Source organism: Sitophilus oryzae, unplaced genomic scaffold (assembly GCF_002938485.1).
Source record: "Sitophilus oryzae breed Bouriz unplaced genomic scaffold, Soryzae_2.0 scaffold_1059_pilon_pilon, whole genome shotgun sequence".
NCBI classification, from domain to species: domain Eukaryota; kingdom Metazoa; phylum Arthropoda; class Insecta; order Coleoptera; family Curculionidae; genus Sitophilus; species Sitophilus oryzae.
In genome coordinates this window covers 22,271-44,713 of record NW_022145681.1, presented here as the reverse complement: position 1 = coordinate 44,713, position 22,443 = coordinate 22,271, and the positions used below count along the sequence as shown (strand labels likewise).

The window sequence follows — 22,443 nt, the reverse complement described above, 5'->3', positions numbered from 1 at the left end:
AAACAGAAAATGCATGTCAAGTACGTTTCAGTACTTGTCTATGGTGAGTTCTTAACGAAGTCGGCATATCTAGCGGCCATCGTGCAACTAAATCGGCAACGAAACAGCGCGCCAAGGAAAACTCCAGCGGCTCACTGGTACATAAATGCGTACGCATTTTTTAGCAGGGCTATAGTTTGAAAAAGCATTTAATAGCCGTACACCTGCTTTATGTGCGGTGTACGGCTATTAAATGCTTTTTCAAACTACAGCCCTGCTAAAAAATGCGTACGCAAATTTAAAAACTGCGTAATTTTCTAACCAATCAAAGTCTTTAAATTCTACCAATAAAATTAATATCGTATCAACGTATCGTCGGACAACGGATGCATGAAAATCAAGCTTTACAAGTTACTTTCGTAGACTTAAATCAAGATAATGTAATTAAGTGGTTTTTATGACTTAAGTCTATATTTTTTATTTAAATCATGATGATCTTAAGACGTTAAGTCGCCAAAATGACTTAAATCAAAATAATTACCGTCTAATAATACTAATAATACTATTTTTTAATGTTAATATAAATTAGTTAAATCAGAAGTATCGCTCTCATGGATTGATGAAACTTTTAATCAGAAAGGAAAGACGCAATGCAATCGTCTTATTAATAATACGGTGGCTTGTTCTTTAGATGCGGCTACTCTACATCTTTTCAATTCAATTATCATTTAGCAGTATTAACCCAGCCGCTATGAAAAGAGCCGAAGCCACGATGTCAAAGATCAAATTATTAAAATAAGTATATTAATCGTTAAAATCACTTATATTTTTACCTTTAAAGCATGTTATAATATCAGTTTGATTTTTATATTTTCTCTATCAACAAACAATAAAAAGCAATAATTATAAAACAATAAATATAATATTTAAATATTTAAGAAAATCTCAAGAAATAAATAGCTTATAAAACTAATAAAATAATTATAAGTGTTTCTTATAATTATTCTATTAGTTTAAGCATAGGCCAAAGGCCCAGGTTTGGTTAGGTAACAACCCCTCTTTGCTAGTTTAGAACCTCAACTCGGCCAACTATAAAAAAATAATCAATTACATAGTAGTCCCATAATAAAAAAAAAACAGGATGTTTTTAAGTACATACCCAAAGTATTTATTAGGATGAATTTCAGGAAAATATTTTTACTTCTGATGTGCAATGGATAGAGATTTTTTTTTAAATGGAACACCCTGTATATTATTGCAGTTTAGCCTTCCATCCTGATCACTTTACATATAATCCTAAGATATTATCAAATATATTTGGATAGTTTTAGATATATTAACAAATAAATAAATAAAATATTTTATTCAGGCTTTTTTAAAAGAGTTATTAAAAATAAAAGTCCTGAAATCAAAACTACATATTCTACTAGGTATTTACTATAGTTGGTCTACACTTACTTTGCTCAGAAGCTGTCTTTAAGTATCATACCTTTGTGACAGACCTTCTAGTTGTTTAGAATTTTTGGTAAATTATATATATAATCGAAAAAAAGGTGTCAAAAGCGGCTGGGGAATGACAATCACTGATAATTTTGACGAGGTCAATCTCTAGACATTTTTTACTTAATATTGACATAAAACTTGTCAAAAATAAGACTAATTATAGAAACATTAAAAAACGATAGACATATATTGATTTCCACAAAAATAGTTTTTCTTAAAAAAATCATTTTTTGATTTTTTAAAAATAATTTTTACTCAATATGGCCTTCCTAAGGCCAACTAGCGGTAAGCGCCATTAAGAAAATAAAGTACAGTATGGGCTAGGTAAATGACGCCTACGGCTTGACCTCGCCAAAATTATCACTGATTTTCATTTCCCAACCGTTTTTTTTATCGCATGGTATAATTATTGTAACTTTGACATTATTTCAGGTATGTGCCGGTGCGCAATTGCCCGTTTTACAATGTTTAAAAATATACAGTTGTGAGGATCAGTCCTACATCAGATTTCTAGTACCATATTATCAAAAAAAAAACGGCGTTAGTGATGGCTATGAAATGAAGATCGCTGTCATTTTATATGTAAATTTATATGGGAAATGTCATCGATCGTCATTTCCCAGCCAACTGGACGCCGTTTTTTTTTTTCGATCATACAGTACTTGTCTTCTTTTTCTCTTTGGAGAGTAGGAAGAAGTGCTGACCAATACTAGTCAACTGTGGTGACCAATGCTAGTGCTATTGCTGACCAAAGACAAGTGACCAAATCTAGACCTGAAAATGGTGTTTGGTTTGGCCTTTCCACCGAAAAAGAAATTATAGAATTGTTTCGCAACGAGACCGGTCAAAATACTTGTTTATAGGAACTTTATAGATTAAAATTGCTTCGTTCATCTCCAGTTAAATTCTGACTGGTTAAAAACAGGCTATCCTGTACATATTGCATATATAATCTAAAATTTTATTGTAAATAATTCAATATTAAATAATTTGAATTATCAAAAAATATAATTTTTTTACTCTTAACATAAAAGAAATCTGAAACTTTCCATATCGTTCAATACATCTAAAAAGGTTTGATCAATATGGAAAAAAGCAGTTTTCCCTTTGCAAAAGATTTAGCTTTAACTAAGTTAATTCTTAATATTTAAGTTTAATAGCTTAATTTCCTCATTTTCTTCAGAGCTAGATAAATAACTTTCTTCTATATCAGCAAAATCATGTTCGACGTCATCGTCGTCATCATCCTCATCATAATATGGTCGTGTAATAGGCCTCTCTATAATTAAAAACATATTTAGATGAAAAATTATCAATTTAGTATGCAATAACTCACTTCCAATAGGCCGAGTAAACAAATCAGTCTCTTTTGTTTCATCATCATCTTTGAAGTCCTCAAAAAATCCATTTTCAGACAAAAGTCCATACTCAAAACTACGCTTTTTACATGTTACAAAACAAAATATGCACAGTCCTAGCATTCCAGCTAATATAAAACCTAAAAAGAACACAGAAAGCTTCATTAGGTTACTCATTCTTTACAAGAATTAGTTCAAAATACCTGTTAATGTGACAAATGCAAATCGTGGTACACCCCAAATGGTTGTGTTCCTCTTTAAAGTAAATATCGCCACTTTAGGCACATTGGGATTATTTAAAGTTATAATTTTAACATGTTTAAAGTAGTTATAAGCCTCAACTATCACAGTATAAGTTCCCATGTGTAAAGGCACGCCATATTTCCCATTGTTATCGGAAAAACTTGTTTGATTTAATTCTACTATAAATATCTTAGCATTTGGCACAGGATGACTTTGATCATCATTGATATATCCTAAAAAATATCGAAGAATAATACATATAAATGTATAAAATAGACATTATTTAATGGTTTACCTTTGATACCTGTTGTAATTGGACCATCAAACGGATCATGGATAGTATTGTCAGTCTTCATAGCTTTATCATTATGATCGATATTTTCAATAGTACTACTTGGTTTATCTTTTAATTTTATTAAAACTACGTTAATATCGCTTAAAACCAGCTCTTTTACTACCACAGTCAATTCTTTTGAATTATAATTATGACAGGCGACTTGTATTGTATGTTCTCCAGGGGGCAACATTATTTTAAAATGTGCTTTAATTTTGCTAACTTCATAATCCTGATCAGATCCCACTACTCTTACTGTTGCGTTATGTAGTAAAAGATTGTCAGAGCTTTTAACAATACCTTGGATACCTAAAGATATTTATTGTTTGTATGTTAAACATGTATGCTAAAAAAACAGCGCCCAGTTACCTTAGAAATGCCATAATTTAATTCTAGTAATACACAAATTGTTATTAATAAACATTCCTAGGGTAAGTTGGAGTCTTTTTGCCCATAAGTAGAGTATATTTATTATAGTTGGGGTAGGAACATTTGGTGGTACAACAGCAAAACGCGCGCCCACTGTTAAAATTAAGGTGTTGTAAAGTTTTTAATCTGCGTTACTTGGTTTTTAATACTATCTTAGCTATTTCATATACGATTGAAAGCGTGCACTATTTCTGATCCATCCTTGGATTATATCGTCGCCACAGATCGTCGCGCTGTTGGCATATTATCTCCTGGCATATTGGCATATCGGCATATCGTGATATTCTCCTGGTAACCTCATTTTAATAGCATTCAAAGATATGCGAAGAAATTGCGAAGAAATCTTCGCTATAGCAAGATGCGTACAACTTATCTTAGATAGTAACTATTGGAAACTAGAAATAGTCATCCGATAGTCAAACAGCATTAAAAGGGATCAACTCAGTAACCATCAATTCAAAGTTGCTCAAAAAATGCCTAGAGAAGGTGGGGTGCCAACCCACCAACCGATAGAAGGCAATGAAAAAGCAAACGATCTAGATAGAAAAGGAGCGAACACTCCACTAACTGGACTAGAACCGTAATCTAGAAATGCAATCCTCCAACGTCTAAGACACTCGAAGAAATTTCTCAGAACTCAGACCGAGAAAAATCAAAGATTGTCCATGATTTAAATACGAACAATTTTCGGATTGCCAATGAACAATGAATTATCTCCTCAATGAACATCTCAGTAGATTGAAGCTAAGAAACAACGACGAATGCATATTCTGTGAGGAAAATGAGGAAACACCAGAACACCTCATCACTGAGTGCAGCGAGACAACAACCATTCATGCCATGCACTTTGGTACGACTGATATCGAAGAAAAACCGTCTCAGATACTGGCTTTTGTCAAAGTCCTGAGACTGTATGATGAGTTATAACTAGTAATGAGAAAAACCGATTAATTTCAATAATCGAGTACTCGAGTTTCAAGCGATTTCAATAATCGAGCGATGGCTCGAGCTAAATATCGCTCGTATTTACAAATACGGTTTTTCGCCAGTCGCTTGTCGCTTGTTGTACTCGTAACGCCAAGCAGTAAGTTGCGTGCGCAGAGCACATATTCTTTCGATGACGAATGGCAAGTATCAAGCGACGAGTAATTCGCTTGATTTAGTTTATTTCAAAGCATTGACGATGTAGATCGTAAAATTTTGTCACTCAGATACGCAATGGATAACGTCGTATAAATTTGCTACCTGCAATGTATGTAGAAAATTCGCTCAGCTTTTTATCGAGTATGTCACATTAAAATCGGATTTCAATTTATTTCATTCTAGAATGGCTTGCGTTCGTCGCTCGTTTATAATCGAGCGATGTCGGTTATTTTAATAATCGAGTACTCGAGCGAATTTTCGCTCGAGTTATCCCATCACTCGTTATAACTAATAAGAAAGAAAAACGGGCAATAGACCTGTAAAGATTACAGCATAACGGGCAATAGACCTGGTGATTAACCCCCCTACCATATATTCTATATTCTACACTGATGGTTTTTCTTTAGTTACGACCATTCTATACTTTATACGATAAAATAATTACTAGCAGTTAAACTACACAAATATCTAAAAGCTAACAATAGTGTAAATGCATGCACAAATTCAAACTTTAATAACTTTTTCTAAATCCTTTCTGTAAAAGTACTGTAGGAATAAAAGTATACAAACCGGTTCTAGTAGCATTCAAAACTGCCATCAAAGGCTCCAATACATCCCTCCAAATATACGGTATATTATCTACAGCAGGATAATCACAACAAGTGACTTTAGCAGTGATCATTGGGGTATTATATTCTTTATAGAGAAAGTCTGTTAAAAGATCATTAGTGCCATTTGTGCTTTGTAGGCACAGTTGTGGTACTTTCAAATGTTCCTCGTAAAGATCCGCTAACCGTTTGTATATTTTGATTTGATCCTGAGTATGAGGATATCTAAAGCACAGTAGTATTAAATAATGAGGAATTTGTTTTACATAGTATATAAAGCTGTTTTAAGTTTTGGTTGTCGACAAAAATATTATTTACTAAGCACTATAATAAAATATATACTTACAATATACCGCTTCCACCACCTTCAATATTTAATATTAAATCGAATTTTGTATCCAGCAGCATATGTTTAAAAGCATTTGTAATAACAATAGTATCACTGTTACTTGTAACTCGATTATTTAAATTAAGAATTTGTTCTCCTACTTGTTTAAAATCGGCGGTTATATTATTGCAAGTATATTTCTCTGGCTTTGATTTAACTTTGGTGACTTTCGGATAATCTCCCCATATCTAAAGTTAAAATTAATTTTAGATACAAGATATATAGCCTGTTAAGCGAGAGAATATATCATTTCGATAGATTGAATAAAATTGACACAAAATTATTCACTGTGATATATTCTTTCATTGGACAGTCTATACAGAGTGAGTCTTAAATAAGTGCAAATATTTTCAGAGGTAGTAAATTTTAACACAATTTTCCAGGAACACATCTATGAAGATTTTTTCGCAAAAAAAATTGTACTTTTCGAAATTTTAAAAGTTTTCAGGAATTTTTCAAAATATAATATCTTGATAAATGGCAACATAGGTAGTAAATTAAATTTAGTGGAACGAAAATACAGAAAAAATCCAGTTGTTCTCTGCAAAATTTAAGCAAAAAGTAATTTATTAATTTTTAAAAAAAAATATATTATATAAAATATTTTATTTGCCAGCCCTAAAAATATTTACACTTATTTAAAACTCACCCTGTACACTAAAAAGGTAGAAAATTACCTGCTCAAAAGATTTGTCTATAACAGGAATAACATGAACTACAGTATTAGAGAGAATATCAATTATAGCCGGATCTTTATAAGATGCGCCAGTAAGAATATGACGAGCCAGATTAATAGTAATTTCTCTTCCTATAGGTTGGGTAGCAAATAAATTACCCATAACAGCTACGTGAAATTTAGTATCATCCGACTGATCAATCTACGAAAAAACTATTTAGAACCTAGATCATATATACTCATTATATACTTAAGTGGATAAATCAATGCCAAAAGTCTCCAACATCACGACATGCCATTTTCCAACCTTCTTTATTGCACTTATGAAACGTTCAATAGGTTTGTCTTTCTCGAGGACCTTACTTTGCGCATTCGCATTAAAAGTTGCACGTATTTCCAAAATAATCACAATTTTATACGGTTTAGAAAGTACAAGTTATACATTGTTATGGAAACCAACTTTTCATTGTCATCATATTGTCATAATCATATGTCTTAATAGAAGATTATTTTCTTTTATCTATGATCATATGTCATAATTCTTATTTCCATTGTGTAACGACGCGACGCTCGTCTTTTTGCGTTTTTATTTTAAAAATTGTATTAATTACTCTTTTATCGACCGCTTTTATATAGCCAAGAATGCAAGTGTGTTTAGTGAGAAGTTAATTTTAAGTTTGTACAATTATATTTCTATTTTTTTTTTTCGTTGGACTTTCTAAATACTCGTAAAAATGCCTAGAAAGTGTTTAGTGTGCAAAAGTTCTAATATAAAGGTTCCCGAATTATCTTTTCATAGGCAAGTAAAGTATTCAGTTGTTCTTTTATTTATATTAAGCCACATGCATACTTTCTGGTTAGATTTCCTAATTTTGATATTTGTACAGAGTGGCTAAATGTATTTTTAGTAATTATGCAGTATAGGTGTTTTTCGTATTTTTAGAGATTTCTCAAAAATTCTTTTTTTACGTGATTCTAGAGACCAAATACAACACAAATCCGTGTGCGCACGTTGAAAACTAGATAATTTATAATTTACATAATATTTATTATAAAAAAAATGATACTTACGGGACGGGAGAGAAAAAAGGGGTGTTTGGGCGGGGTACTGCAGAAGGCCGCCGGGAGACACTGAAAAGAGGATTCCACGTCACTAAGGACACTAAATCGCTATAAACATTTGCTAAAAGATAGTTAAAATATGGCATATTTGAAAGTAATAAATTCAAAACAACATTTCGTCCGCCATCAGGGTGCAGCCACACTATCCTAAAAACGGCGTATCGGCGTAACGGCGTAATGACCTTGAATAGATTTCCAGTAATTCTATTGGCTGAAACATTCATCTGTCAGAAATTTTATCTGTCAAATTCATCTGTCAAAAATTTCAGCCAATAGAATTACTGGAAATCGATTCAAGGTCATTACGCCGTTACGCCGATACGCCATTTTTAGGATAGTGTGGCTGCACCCTCAATCAATTGATATTTGACTGTGACATTTGACACTTTGACACCGTCTCACAACTGAAAACCAATGTTGCCAAACATTGATCTATCCCTTAAAATATAAAGAAGGGAGCATCTCTACATGTAATTCACGGTTCTACGATAAAATAAGTTTTTTAAATATATACTAATTTTCGACGCGTAATCAATGAAGTTTTGTCATTAGGCTCAATTAGCGTAGGAATTATGGTTTGCACAGACGACAGCGCATTCGCGCATGTTTTGGTTAAGTTAGGCGGGTTGATTAGCGTGGTTATTTGGAGGGTGTTAATTCATTGGTTAGTTGGTTAAACGTTGCGGGATAGAATTGTACATTAAATTTACCGCTAGGTGCAAATGTCAAATACTCCCCCACCCCCACTCATATGGTTGCTCCATTCCTGCCAGCAGACACGAGCAGCTAAATGTACAATCCCATCCCGCGACGTTTAACCAACTAACCAATGAATTAACACCTTCCAAATAACTACGCTAACCAACCCGCCAAATAACTAAACCAATCCAACCAAAAAGAGTGAAACCAATGCATTATAATATTTTTTTTAACATTTTCGTTTTTTTTAATTACTATTACTAGTGACAACAGTCACGTACTGACACTGATGTACTTCGCTGAAATGTTGGGTAAGTTAAAATAATTTTTCATAATTTTTGTCATAATAATAATGTCGTTTTTATAATTTAACGTCCATCGCTTAACATCAGATATTTAGCAAGAATTTTACCTCTTTTCTTAGGAAATTTGGCAACATTGCATTAAAACGTCATATGATGTATGAAATGGCTAATGGCGGACGAAATGTCATTTTGAATTTATTACTTTCAAATTTGCCATATTTTAACAATTTTTAGCACATTTTTATAGTGATTTAGTGTGCTTAGTGATGTGGAATCCTCTTTTCAGTGTCTCGGGGCGACCTTCTGCAGTACCCGGCCCAAACACCCCTTTTTACTCCCCGTCCCGTAAGTATCATTTTTTTCATAATAAATATGTAAATTATAAATTATCTAAAAAAAATTTCAACGTGCGCACACGGATTTGGGTTGTATTTGGTCTCTAGAATCGCGTAAAAAAAGAATTTTTGAGAAATCACTAAAAATACAAAAAACACCTATACTGCATAATTACCGTATTTTTTATATAATTTAATTTTTGTGACAGTAAACATTCAATTTATTGTTCAAATATAAGCATTTTACAAATTAAATTTTTAAAATTAATGTTCATATTTGGCGCGCGGACGATAGGTCCTCCACAAGGATAGATAGAGTAGAAGCACCGCTTGTGCAACAAAAAAAGAAGATAAATGGAAGTCGTTGATATGTTTGCGACAGTTTCCATAGTGATTTAGTTATCCACGTAAGTATATATGATCTAGGATTTAGTTAGCAAAAATTGATTTAGAACTAGCAAAAATCATTTGTGCATTTTTTATACCTGTTTACTGATTTCTAACCAATGAATTGACATTGAAACAAGATCATCGCCTCCGTGAAACTCAGCAAAATCGGGAAATCTATTTTCAAAGTCACTTAAAATAGTATACAACTGAGAAGTATTGTGATATCCTAAAGCAAATATGTTACGATATTCACCAAAATCGTACGCACTTGACCAATGTGTTGGATCATCTTTCATCAAAATTGGATTTAATTGTACGCTTCCAGATTCAGGAATTTTCTAAAAATTAATAATATAACAAATAAATATAATATAGGTATATCCAGCTCAAACAATTTCAGTAGTAAATGGTTCGTATCCTCTTGCTGTAAATGTAATGTTATATTTTCCAGGTAACAGCAACCTCCAGTAATCGCCATCTTTAGATGTTTTTACTGCATGTTTATTTCCTTCTACTATGATTTCTGCATGTGATATTTTAGTACCTATTGTACTGGTAACAAAACCATGAACTCCTATATGAACCTAGAAAGTAACAATGACTAAAGCTCAAAGTTTTCCAATATTTTAGCGACTATAAAACATTATTATGTCTAAATAAATCTCTGGAAATAATATAATAGCCTCTAAAACACATACTGTAAGCGCAAAACATTTGCCGATGCACGTCATCAATCATATCGACATTGACACTAAAGTATATAAACTTGACTAAATAAATTTTTGGCAAAAATGTTTAATTCGTTGTATAATTTAAGATACCGAGCAGCTCTTCATTTTACTTATAGAGCAAATGATTGTAACAGATATTTCATTTAGATTAAAGTTGCAAAAATGAGTTTAAACCGAATTTTATTATCGCTATGTTGGTCACATTACGCCGTTTTCAGCAAGGTTGTCGTTTACTAATTGACAATGGGCTCTTTCACTATATTTTGGAATTAGCATAATTGAATGAAGCAATTAATTCTAGAATTTTCTGCTATCTCACTTTCGAAAAATTCGAAGTCGTTCTTAAAAAAATAAATAAAACAAAAAAGCCCATAATAAAAATCTGCACTTTATTTTTAATACGTCACACCTGGCATGTTGAAAAGCGGCAACAGGGCCGCGGCCAGGCCACCATGCTGACCAAATACGTTTAAATTTGATGCTGACCCACCACCACCTCCACACAAGGCCATTCAACCTTTTCCAATACGGAGGAGATAGAAGTGCTTTATTTGGCGCGTATTTTAAAACCTGTTTTATTTCCAAATAGACATTTTTCACACAAATGTCGGGTTAGATTACGTAATATTTCACTAATTTTTTAATATACAGGGAGTCTAAAGTCCTCCACATAAGTATGGAATTTTTTGTATTATTGCTTTTATGAAAACATCAGTTAGTTACTTTTTATAAAAAGGTCTGCTTTCTCAGAAAATAGGTAGTGTTAAAATATTCAAACTTAAGGTAGCATATATAGGGTGTTCAAAATCATCGGAAAAAGAAATAACCAGAAGTATATGACAGAAAATAGCAATATAAACTAAATGAAAACAATTGCAAACACTTACCTAACATAGTTTAGAATTTACTGAACGTTTGATAAATATATACTATTATGGACAGTATAAGAAGTTACTTGTCTTAGTAAAAGCCTTGGTAAATTCTCTTGGAATTATAAACTACACTGGCTTGGGTCAAAAAATATGGAATATTTTTTCTATGTTTTGCAGCATTACACAAATGGGAATAAATTTAAACTATAATAGGTGAGGATAAATAAAAAATATAATGTGTTTCAAGATTTTATATAGAAAAAAAAACTAAATACCTTTTTGGGGGTTCGTAAGTAAAACTTACGCTTAGCTTAGTTTTCTCTTTCTCTTTACATAGGGCATTGTCTTTGTGGTAAAGACGCCATTACTTTTTTTTGCTTCAATAATTGGATATTCTGAACAAGATGGATTTAATAATAAATTGTGACGTATGTGAGGGGCAATTGTGGCCCAAAAAAAGACTTACATCCAGGTCATTTATATTTTCAAATGTCAATGTTGTCAATATCTTTCTGTGATCTTTTTGATGGAAAAAGCTTGATTCTTCTTCCAATATTTTACTTATAGTGAGGTAAGTGTAAGTAGTAGCCATAACTACCCTCACTAGGGTAACAGAGGCTTTGGCCTTTGGCCTTTTTGAGGCATATTTAATGCACTTCTTACCCGAGAACTACTAGTAGGAGTGAAATTATCTATTTTAATAGCTGTCAACCATTTTTTACGAAGCTTGTCATTTTTGGCATGTAAAAGGCATGCTACAAAGAATGTTAATACCTATCTTTTGATTATTGTAAGTAACCATTATAAAGTACTATGCAGACTGGCGGCGAAGGCTTTTTACTCATTTAGGTGTAATATCTTGATAAATACTTCTAGTTCTTACCTTAAAATAATTAATAATAGAGGAGTACGACAAGCACAAAAGTTTGAAGTTCCCTATGTGGAATGACTGGTTTGGATTTTTATTACACTGTTATTTTATCACAATTTTCTGATCACACCATGCACTGAACACTAAGAACTAAACAAAGGTGTTGCAGAAGCAAAACAAACTAGAGATAATTAATTATTTCTGGTATGCAATCGGAACGAGAAACCACTACCGGCTTTTCAGGTTAAAGGTAAACAATTTAATAATGCGCTGCCTTCGCCGCCATATTTGCCTTGCCCATATCATGTTGATTGGCCTTGAGTTGAGGTGGTGCTGGTCAAATCAAATCGCATTGTTGCCAGTTGTTGGCTGGCGCACGAGCACGGTTCTGCAATGTGATTGGGCGTATTTTTCATACGTCATCAATTGGCACTTTAAAATTATTTCAAATTAAAGCAATTTTGGGGGCCTATAAAAAAATTTCCAATGTCATGGAACTATTTTTTTTGATAAATATACTGAAAATAGTCTTCTATTTTAGATTTTGTCCTTGAATTGGGTATTTTATTTTTTGTGAAAGAGCCCATTATCCTAATGTCAGTCATTATTTTGTATAATATCGTGTTGTTGTTGAATCTTTGTGAGTAATTCTCGTTTTTTGCATATTTTCATAGTATTTTTTTAAAAATTGCACTTTTAAGCACAAACAGTTCTTTTAAGAACTAAATTTTTAAGTTTTTGTATTGCATTTCTTGAAATTGTGTGTTGAAAATATGCCGAAGCATTGAAACAGTCGAAGCAAAGAGCTTTTAGCTTCCCTGATAAATTATTTTAAACGAGAACGTGACAATAAAGGTCCTTTATTACCCCTAACTGCAGTCGGAGAAGTAAGTTTGATTGATAAGCACATTACACCACTTTCAAAGCTATTTCTATGTTAGTTTTTTATTAAATTCTGTGATTATTAGTTTGTGCATTAATAGCACCCTCTTACTTGTTATTACTACTTATGGCGTTGTAAGATGTACATCAATAAATAAATAAATAACCCATAATAACGCTTAGAATAATCTTCATAATGGAACAGTTTTTGCCAATTTGTAATAAGTAAAATAAACCATAAAACAAAGTCACTTTTAAATTAAGATTCATCTCATAAATCCATCACAATCTGGCAGCGCTGTCGCCATCGCTTGTCATTCAAAATTGATCACGTGCATCAGAAATTGTTTTACGATTACCATAGTTAAAACTCAAAGTTATCTTTTCTATTTTATTGTAAAAAAGACAATCTATTTACTTCAACATAAATATACACAACCAACAAAAAGGCTTATGTTTGGTTGTAGTTTGTTTTGTTAGTATTTCCGTATGTAAAAAGAGTACAACGCATTTATAATGTACTGGACAAAGAGAGAACAGTAAAAACCTTGCCAAACGTATAAAATAAACCGACTAACTGTGCACATTGCTAAGAGACATCGAAGGGGATAAGGCAGTTTCGTCGAGATCGACCGCATAAATTCATGAATTTTATAAATTGAAATTCAGTGCTTAGAATTCTAGGGAAGTGTGTACATCATGTATTCAGCTTGGCGGTTTATTTACGTCACGTTATACTTGATTTGTTTATTTATTAATAAATCGTTGTTATATTTTCCTTATAGCTTGTAAATTTTTAAATACAAGTTGGAAATTAAACAAGGACTCTAAAATGCTCAAACGTTTACCGCTTTTGGTAAAAATAAGTTAAACTTTGTCGGTGCTAAACAGTGGTCGCGTTATTAGAATTCAAAAATCAATATCTCGAGATCATTAAAAATAATTGATTGTGCTTTTTTTAAAAAACTTTTTTAACTTTTTTGCTTATATTTTCTTTGCAGACAGTATGTGTAAATGTTTACAAATAAAAAAGTCACACAATTGCTGAAAATTGCTATGCACTAAAAGTAAGGACGCGTTTTTTAATTTTTTTGAACAGAAAAGAAACGAATCTGTCGAATTTTTCTCATTTAAACATCTTGTCAAAGATCCGAACTTCAAAATAAAAAAAGAAAATTTCAATTTCCAATGTAGTTTTTGAGTCATCGCGTGTTATATGTTAAGAAGTTGAGTTTTCAAATAGTTTCATGTAGTTATCTTTCCGGAAAAAAGAATTAAAAATGAGCGCCTTTCAACTGTGATTTTACTACACTAGATAGGGAAACGCGTACTTGTATCACTGAGAAATATGGCAACATTGCTACAGCACACCATCGAATTTTTCTCATTCTGACTTATAAGATCCCTAAGCGATTCACTTCCCCACATGTAAATACCGACCCAAAAGGAAGAGTTGCCAGCACGGTATAATAATGATATGCCCGGCAAAACTTTTTAATTTATTATTTTATAAATATTTTCTTACTTGTTCTATGTACTTTATTAAAGCTTCTCTGTTATCTAGCCAATATTTTGGCAAATCTTTTGCATATGGGTATTTGTAGCACCCAATTTCTAAAGTAATTTCAATACAACCAGCCTCCAAATAGTTCCAGTCCTGCATTCCACCAGTAACTTGATACCATTTTGCGCCATTTGTTATTCCACCTTTAAATTTTTCATTTGGAAACATCGGACAAGCTGTTCCATCATGCATTGTTCTATGTGCCTTAAAATAATTAATCAGTCAATCAAAAACAATACAAAAGATAAAAGATATATAGATTTATTGTATGAATGTATATGTTTACTTACATCAGAATAAGTTTTCGCCAAATATTTAAATAATTTATCATCTGGAGATGGATTTTCTTGGTTTAGTGGGGCATTCGGGGGGTTATCATCAAACGGATAATTTGCCACTAGAGCTCCATTATGTAAATTAGCGGATAACACAAAAGGTTCGGACGTTATCCACCGCATCACTAACTGAGTCTCCGGTTCCAAGAATCTATTGAACTAAAATATATATATATATATATATATATATATATATATATATATATATATATATATATATATATATATATATATATATATATATATATATATATATATATATATATATATATATATATTTAGTTTTTTACAAGTATTTAAATTCTGTTACCAATATTAAAATAAATTTACTATTCCTATTTCCATACCCCAGAAGCAAACTATAGGTTTGTTCCAACCAGCATTTCGGGATCGTTTCGAAATCGTACTCGAATCGGTTTTCTTGCACTTTGTTAGCATGCGCGGAGTTCGAATAGTTTCGTGACGGTGCAAAAAGTATCAACGTTGGAACGCCTTGTGGATTGTTTTCGGGACTGTCAAAAGTGTATCGATCGTTTTTTTTATTTTTGTTTAGAATTTCATAACATAACTCTATTATTTTTGTTTGTAATTTGCAATAATAATAATTATTATTCTTGAAATGGAGAATCAGAATCCAGTAATTGTTGGTAAGTATTGTTTCAACTGTATACTCACTAACTCACTTACCTATCCTCTCTTTTATGATCCAGTTATGCGTAGTTTCCTGTTATTTCATTGCAGTGGTAGAATCTTTGAACATTATTTTATAAATAAAAAATTAATTAAAATTTCTGAACGATTTACTCCACACAACCTCACAAGCAAAAGTATAACGCACACGTATTCGAATTTGTAAAAAAATAACCTAAACAGGAGCATCAGCCGGACGCCGGACCAGAATCAGCTGTCAAAAATCGATAATCCCTGCCAATATGCTTTAATGCGCAAGTCAGCCCAAACAGTTCTCAATTTGGACCAACCGAAATTACGGTTCTGAAATCGTAACTAAACGATCCCAAGATAGGTTGGTACGCAAATAGGATCGTCCGATAATCATCAAATCTCGGTTGGAACACATTTGAATTACTGTGCACGAGCGTGATCGTTCGGTGACGGTTCTGCGGCGGGTTGGAACAAACCTTGTTAAGTCACAAAATACAGTTTTGGGACAAACGAATTTAAAGTTCTTTTTTAAAGTTATTTCCTAATTCAAGTATTTTTAAACCTATGATTGTAGTATTTGATATATGACTAACTTATTTTGAAATTAAATGAAATGTAAAACAGTTTTTTTTTAAATAAATTATACCAACATTTTGTGGAGTAACTGAAATACATGCCAATTTTGGAAATAACATAGTTTGCTTCTAGGGTACAGATTTGTGATCAATAAATATTTACCTGATTTATGCCATACTGATCTGGAAAATTTCTATTTAAATCAAAACCATTTGAATTAGATCGACCATTGCTACTTGATGCGTCACCTAAAATAAGTATCATAGGTGAAAGCCTATGGTAAAAACTATAGTATGTACAACCAATATTTACAACAATAGCATTCTGACAGTGGCACTTTTTTATTGGCACTCAATTTTAGGATGTCATCCGTGAAAATCGCTCCTTTTGTTAATGGAAACTGGACATGCCATAGGAATACGTACAACTCGTCACAATTTTTATTAAGAAAAAAAAGTGCCGCTAATATTGTTATAATTATGAAATTTCTAGGCTGAGTGACACCTAACTACCCTAATATCACATGTAACATATACTATGTTATCTGTGCTAGTATGTTCTTACGTTATCCCATTATAAAATAAAGTATACAGGTTCAGCAAGAGAGTGTATTGAATCTGCATTTGCATATGTTAAAGTTGGAGTAAATTGTTATAATTAATAATAAACTAATGTCGAATAGTTACTAATTGTAACTAGAAAATTACCATGGCGATTGGAACGACACCAGGCATCTTGATTGCCATTTTATTGAAAAATCGCTTTTTATTCAAAATCTGAGCTAGATAGGTATAGGAAACCCTAATATAGTTTAAAAGAGCATTTGAATCTGCTTCGATTGATTTAAAAAAATACAGGGTGTTGTATTTGGAATAACGAAGTTTTTATGTAAATTAAATATTTAAAATAGACAAATATTTTGATACCCCTGTATACATTAAACGAAGCAATCAAATTTTTCAGTAAAGTTTTTTTCTCTGGCTTAAAAGTCCGCACAAGAATTAGTTCTGAAATATCTCAAAAACCGAAGATTTTAAACATATTTAACCCGTATAATAAATACCTTTTTTTGGGCCCAAGAATCCAAAAATAAAATAAAATACCGGGTGTGCCATAAGAAAAAATATAACTTTGGTATGGATCTTAGTTCTGAAACACCCTGTATATTTCAAAATAATTTAAAATTGTGCACATTGCCTCCCCACATATACCCATAAAATTTTGTTTCTACATCTTTCCGTTTTCGTATAATCAACCGAGGTGAATGAGGTGCGCCACACTGTATATTCTCACTCCTCACCTTCAACTGAAGCCTCATAACCGTCTGGATTCATGCTAGGTAATAAATGTATGCGTGTTGTTTCTAACAACTTGGTTATTCTATCATCTGTACCATATCTTTCACACATATATTTTATTAAATACAATAGCAATTCTCTTCCAACAACTTCATTGCCATGCATATTAGCGACATATTTGAATTCAGGCTTTCCTAAAAATATTCAGTATTCCAATAAGAACAAAAAATGAATATCTAAATAATATTCATAATATCTGTTGATACTAGAAAATATAATGGTTTGATAATAGTAAAGTAAATTATTTACCAGGTGTATGATGCATAGGAGTGGAACTCAGCACAAAAACAAATAACTCCATTCCTTTCACCGATTTTCCAATAGAATACATATGCGTAATATTTGGGTAAGTTCTGTTGTAAAGTTTGAGAAAATCCACCATATCCTTGTAATGATGATGTTTAAATAAATCAGGATCTCGTATCATGAACCCATATTCATCATACAATGAGGAATTGGAACTCACTGCTCGCGTATACTCCTCTAAATATTAAAAGTTAAGAGTAGTTAGTAGTAAATAGTAGTTAAGAAACTTTTTTTAGTAGTTACAATTCTAGGACATGCACTGTGTGAGCTAATAATGTAAATGATAGACAATTAAATTGTGCATAGGATTCATGTAAAATATACAGGGTGTTCCACTTAAATTAAACAAGTTATTGCTGTTTAAAGCTAGTAATTATTTAATATAAATTTGTAGACACTCTGTATAAGGTAGTATTTTGTTTATTATTGCAACACAGTATCTGATCAATAAATAAACTTCAGTAAATATTTAGTATTAAAAACTTTGATACACTTGGAGAAATGAAGCCTTAAAATTTTTACTGCAATTTCATAAAATTGAAAATAATTCAAAAACGGTAAGGTTTAAATGTGATATACCTTAATCAAATTTACCTTTATTTCAATCCTAGAATCTAAAAATAGAATAACATATAGGGTGTTCCATTTAAAAAAATACAACTATACTATTTTTTACTTATTTGGAACACTCTGTATCTTGTAAAAATATGTTTATATTGTAGCTCTAATAGTCCTTCAACGAACCCCAAACTTACAATTTGTAAAAATCTAATCATTTAGCTACAATACTGCGTGTCGTATGTGGTGAACAACCCTGTACGTGTATCAATACTATAATATTTTAAGGCATTTACTCTGCAAAGGAAAGGGTATAAAAATACACATGTTTATTTTTCTATTATTTTATTGGGATAATTATAACATAGAAAAATAAAAAACATTCACAAAAATGTGTTAGAAAAATCAAAATAAACATATGTATTTCATATTGTTCCATGACATTATAGGTACATACAGATCTATAAATCACAACCATAAAGATTTAAAATAATATGTATTTACTATAGCTTAGATAATTCTAAAACAATGATTTTATTAACGCTAAATCTTACAAGACACAATTTAGATATGTCAAAAAATAACTATATTGAAACAACTGGATAAAAACTGCTTGGCCTTCTACAGATGGTAGAATTCTGGCATCTAAATAAAACAGAGACCCTGTACCAAAAGATGTTTGAAATAAAAAAGTGTTGGAATTTCTTAATAGTTATTTTTTTACAAATCTAAGCTGTATTTCATAATGTACATGGAATGCATATATGAGTATTATATGTATAATATAATAAAAAAAATATACATATATTATCTTACATAATATATAATAAATAGCATATCATACAATTATTATTACGTATGTTTTCATGTGTGTTTGTGGCTAAAAAAAGTATTCGGAAACTTCATTGGAGTTAAATTTCAATAAGTGCTTTATTTAAAGAAAAATTAAAAAAAAATGTTTCTATAATTGTTCTCAAAATCATATATCACAGTGCATTCGGAATGTGCTAGTTCATTCACGCACCTCCGAATTAAAGTATACAAACCTATAAGATGTGCACATATATACTGTATGATCGAAAAAAATTGACAGTCGGCTTAGAAATGACAACATTCGCCATATAATTTTTCATATAAAATGACAGCAGACATTTCGAAGCCAATTCAGACGCTGTTTTTTTCTATATGATCAGCTTTATATTGAAAAATCATTAACTCACAAAACAATACTTTAAGTATTTTATTTGCAATTAAAGGAATAAAAACAAATCAACATTTTTTTCAATCAACAGGATGACTCATGAGAAATTGTTAATACTTAAGGTGTGTATTCAGGACTCAAAAATAAACGTAAAAATCAATATAAATAAAAGTCCACAGGGCCTTTGTTTTCCAGAGGTATGATATTAAATTATTTTATTTTATTCTATTTTTTAATAAAATCTATAATAATGTAATTATTGGAGTAAAAATTGGTATCCGTTTTTTTTTTTGATATGACGAATTCAATTCTAACCTTAGTATAGCTCTTACTTCTAGAGGGCGCTACCTACCAGCGGCGGATACAGAGGGGGGGGGCCACGGGGCCCCGACTAATCTATATTTCTTAAAAGTTAAAAATTAGTCTAATTATGTCTTAGAGAGATGTTACTTATTGCCCCAATACCAATAATCATCACCTTTCAATTTTGTTTCAGAATTACCTTGAGTTTCCGATTCACGGATCAATGTAAAATTTTGAATAATAGTTTCATTCTTTGTAACATCTACTTCCACTGGATTAGAAGGAAGATAGCTAATAATAAAAAAATTAAATGTTATTATTAGGTCAAAATAATTAACATACTAATACAACATACCCAAATGCTGCTGCATATATTCTATATTTTCCTGGTAGTAGAAGTCGCCAGAATTCACCTCTATTTGAGGTAGTAATATTATGATTTATTCCTTCCACTATAATATCAGCATCTAATATTGGTTGGCCGAGTTCATTGTTTACTACACCTAGAAATACAACAAAAGATAGTAGAAAAAGAAATACATAAAAAACATTTAATACCTTTAACACCCCAATGTGAAGCCTCCATAAAAGTCAACAAAGCTTCTTTGTTATAATACCATTCTATTGTTAAATTTTTTGCAGGAGGATATTTGCAACAACTTAACTCAAAAGTTACCTCAAAGCAGTTTGATTTGACATAATTAAAATCTTGCATACCACCTAAAATATACACAGATGTAAGAAGTCTTATATGATAAATATAAAATAGCTCACCTGTGACTTCATACCAAAATGCACCATTAGTAATACCATCTGGAAAATTATCATTGGGACATGCATTTCCTTTTTTCATCAGTGGATGCAATTGTGCATAAGTTAGGGCTAATTCTTTAAATACATTATTATCAGGACTCTTACTTTCTTTACAACATACACCTCCTGCTCTAAAGGGTCAATTAAAAGAAAATTAATATTAAAATGTAGTATTAATGAACTTAATAATGATGTATAGTTATAATGTATATTATAACTAGAGAACTACTAGTAATATGGATTAAAAGCTATTACTTACAAAGAATCATCATATGGATAGCTAGCAACAACAGCTCCGCCATGTAGATTTCCTGACAAAACAAATGGTCTAGACAAAATCCAAGTTATCATGGCTCGTGTTTCTGGTTGTCTATCAGATATAATTGTACCTGAAATATCATTTATATTTTAGTATACAATCAAAATTATTATATTATCAAAGATGAAAAATTACTTACCTGATCTTTGAGGATGGAACTGGTCTGGAAAATCTCTATTAAGATCAATACTATGTTCATTCTCCCTTCCGACATAGGCTGACTTTGATTCACAAAGACCTTCCTAAAATATGTATGAATAAAATGATGAATTGAATGTATTCAATATGCCTATTACTCCTTTACCTGCGAATTTTCAAATCCATCTGGATTCATACTTGGCATTAGATAAATATCTGTTGTATTAATTAATCTAGTAACTCTATCATTTACTCCATAATTTAGTACAAGATATTCAGCTAAATAAATCATTAACTGTCTTCCGATAGATTCATCTCCATGCATATTAGCAACATATTTAAACATAGGTGTTAACAGAGATCTGTTTTGTACATTTGAATTAATATGTAAAACCCATAATTCTCTATTTTTAACAGATCTACCAATACTAAGTAGTTTAACGATTTCTGGATTTTCCGTTTCCAATTTTCTAAACAAATTTGTTAGCTCATCGTAATTATGATACCTAGGATTTTCTAAGAACTTTTCATTTTCAGCAACAGGCAGGCATTCCGTTATTTTTTGTAGAAAGCAGATAAAAAGCACTAACTTTAACCACATATTGAGTATAACCACAGTATAACTAAAATCAATTCAAATACATCGGATTTCTATCGCAGTAGATAGAATCATAGACAAGAGATATACTAATGGATAGAATATACTGCGGTTTTATATTAACTTTTTCTTCATCCAACCAGGAAAACCAAAAATAAAAAAAGCAAATAAACGTCAACACTTTTTTGTAAGGTTATATTTCTAAACTAGTGATGAGTTCAGATTTCACTGATTAGTTCAAATGAACAATAAATGGACTATCGGCTAGAGATGGGCAAAAGTAACCGGTTTTTTGAATAACCGGTATTTTCCTCTAAAATAACCGGTTATTTAAAGGTAGTTTTTTTTTCACCAGTTAACCAAATAACCTTGCATTACGTTCAATAACCTATAGCCGGTTATTTTTAAAAAAATCGTACCTGTTTAAAACAAGTAACAATTAAATATAGCTGTTTGAATCGTAAATTTCGAAGAAGCGAACGGCACGGATCTTCCCGATATTTTGACGATAACGGGAGATCCCGCTCCCGCTCCCAAAACGAAAATATATGACATCAAACATCAAATGTCAAAATTAAATCAGGCATCGGGCGAACCCTGATAATAATCAAAACAACGGCCGAATGGCCCTGACAGGTCAGGCCGTAAAACAAAGTACTAATACCATAGACTACTACTAGCCACCAGCTAGCCAAGTGATACGAACCTAACTTCAAATAGATTCTCTAAATTCTATATTTAAATTTTAACCAACTTTAACGGATTTTCAACGGTTCTTCAAAAGTTTTCCATGGTTTCGCCCAGTTTCACCCACGTTTCACCGTAAATATATTTTATTTGTAG

At 31.4% G+C, this 22,443-nt stretch overlaps 1 protein-coding gene across 1 annotated transcript; it reads right to left on the bottom strand.

The window, feature by feature from the left end:
- Nucleotides 1–1,351: 1,351 nt before the first annotated feature.
- Nucleotides 1,352–21,813, bottom strand: LOC115876489 (carboxypeptidase D). The gene is made up of 21 exons (XM_030892289.1): nucleotides 21,169–21,813; nucleotides 21,004–21,106; nucleotides 20,805–20,934; nucleotides 20,507–20,676; nucleotides 20,291–20,452; nucleotides 20,088–20,235; nucleotides 19,932–20,023; nucleotides 17,614–17,847; nucleotides 17,307–17,498; nucleotides 16,169–16,254; nucleotides 14,723–14,926; nucleotides 14,394–14,636; nucleotides 9,905–10,096; nucleotides 9,608–9,850; nucleotides 6,663–6,863; nucleotides 5,944–6,173; nucleotides 5,560–5,822; nucleotides 3,379–3,726; nucleotides 3,044–3,316; nucleotides 2,819–2,980; nucleotides 1,352–2,761 (listed from the first exon to the last, which is right to left on the bottom strand). The coding sequence occupies exons 1-21, from the start codon at nucleotides 21,601–21,603 to the stop codon at nucleotides 2,616–2,618; spliced, it is 4,257 nt and encodes a 1,418-aa protein (XP_030748149.1). The 5' UTR covers nucleotides 21,604–21,813; the 3' UTR covers nucleotides 1,352–2,615.
- Nucleotides 21,814–22,443: the final 630 nt, after the last annotated feature.

What these genes read in the sequence shown, in the direction of transcription:
- LOC115876489 (XM_030892289.1), bottom strand. Translation starts at nt 21,603, where the DNA reads ATGTGGTTAAAGTTAGTGCTTTTTATCTGCTTTCTACAAAAAATAACG. An exon ending in TTATGAGGCTTCAGTTGAAG is followed by an intron (nt 16,255 to 17,306) that starts GTGAGGAGTGAG and finishes TACTTATTTTAG; the next exon opens with GTGACGCATCAAGTAGCAAT. An exon ending in TGCATTTGTCACATTAACAG is followed by an intron (nt 2,981 to 3,043) that starts GTATTTTGAACT and finishes TGTTCTTTTTAG; the next exon opens with GTTTTATATTAGCTGGAATG.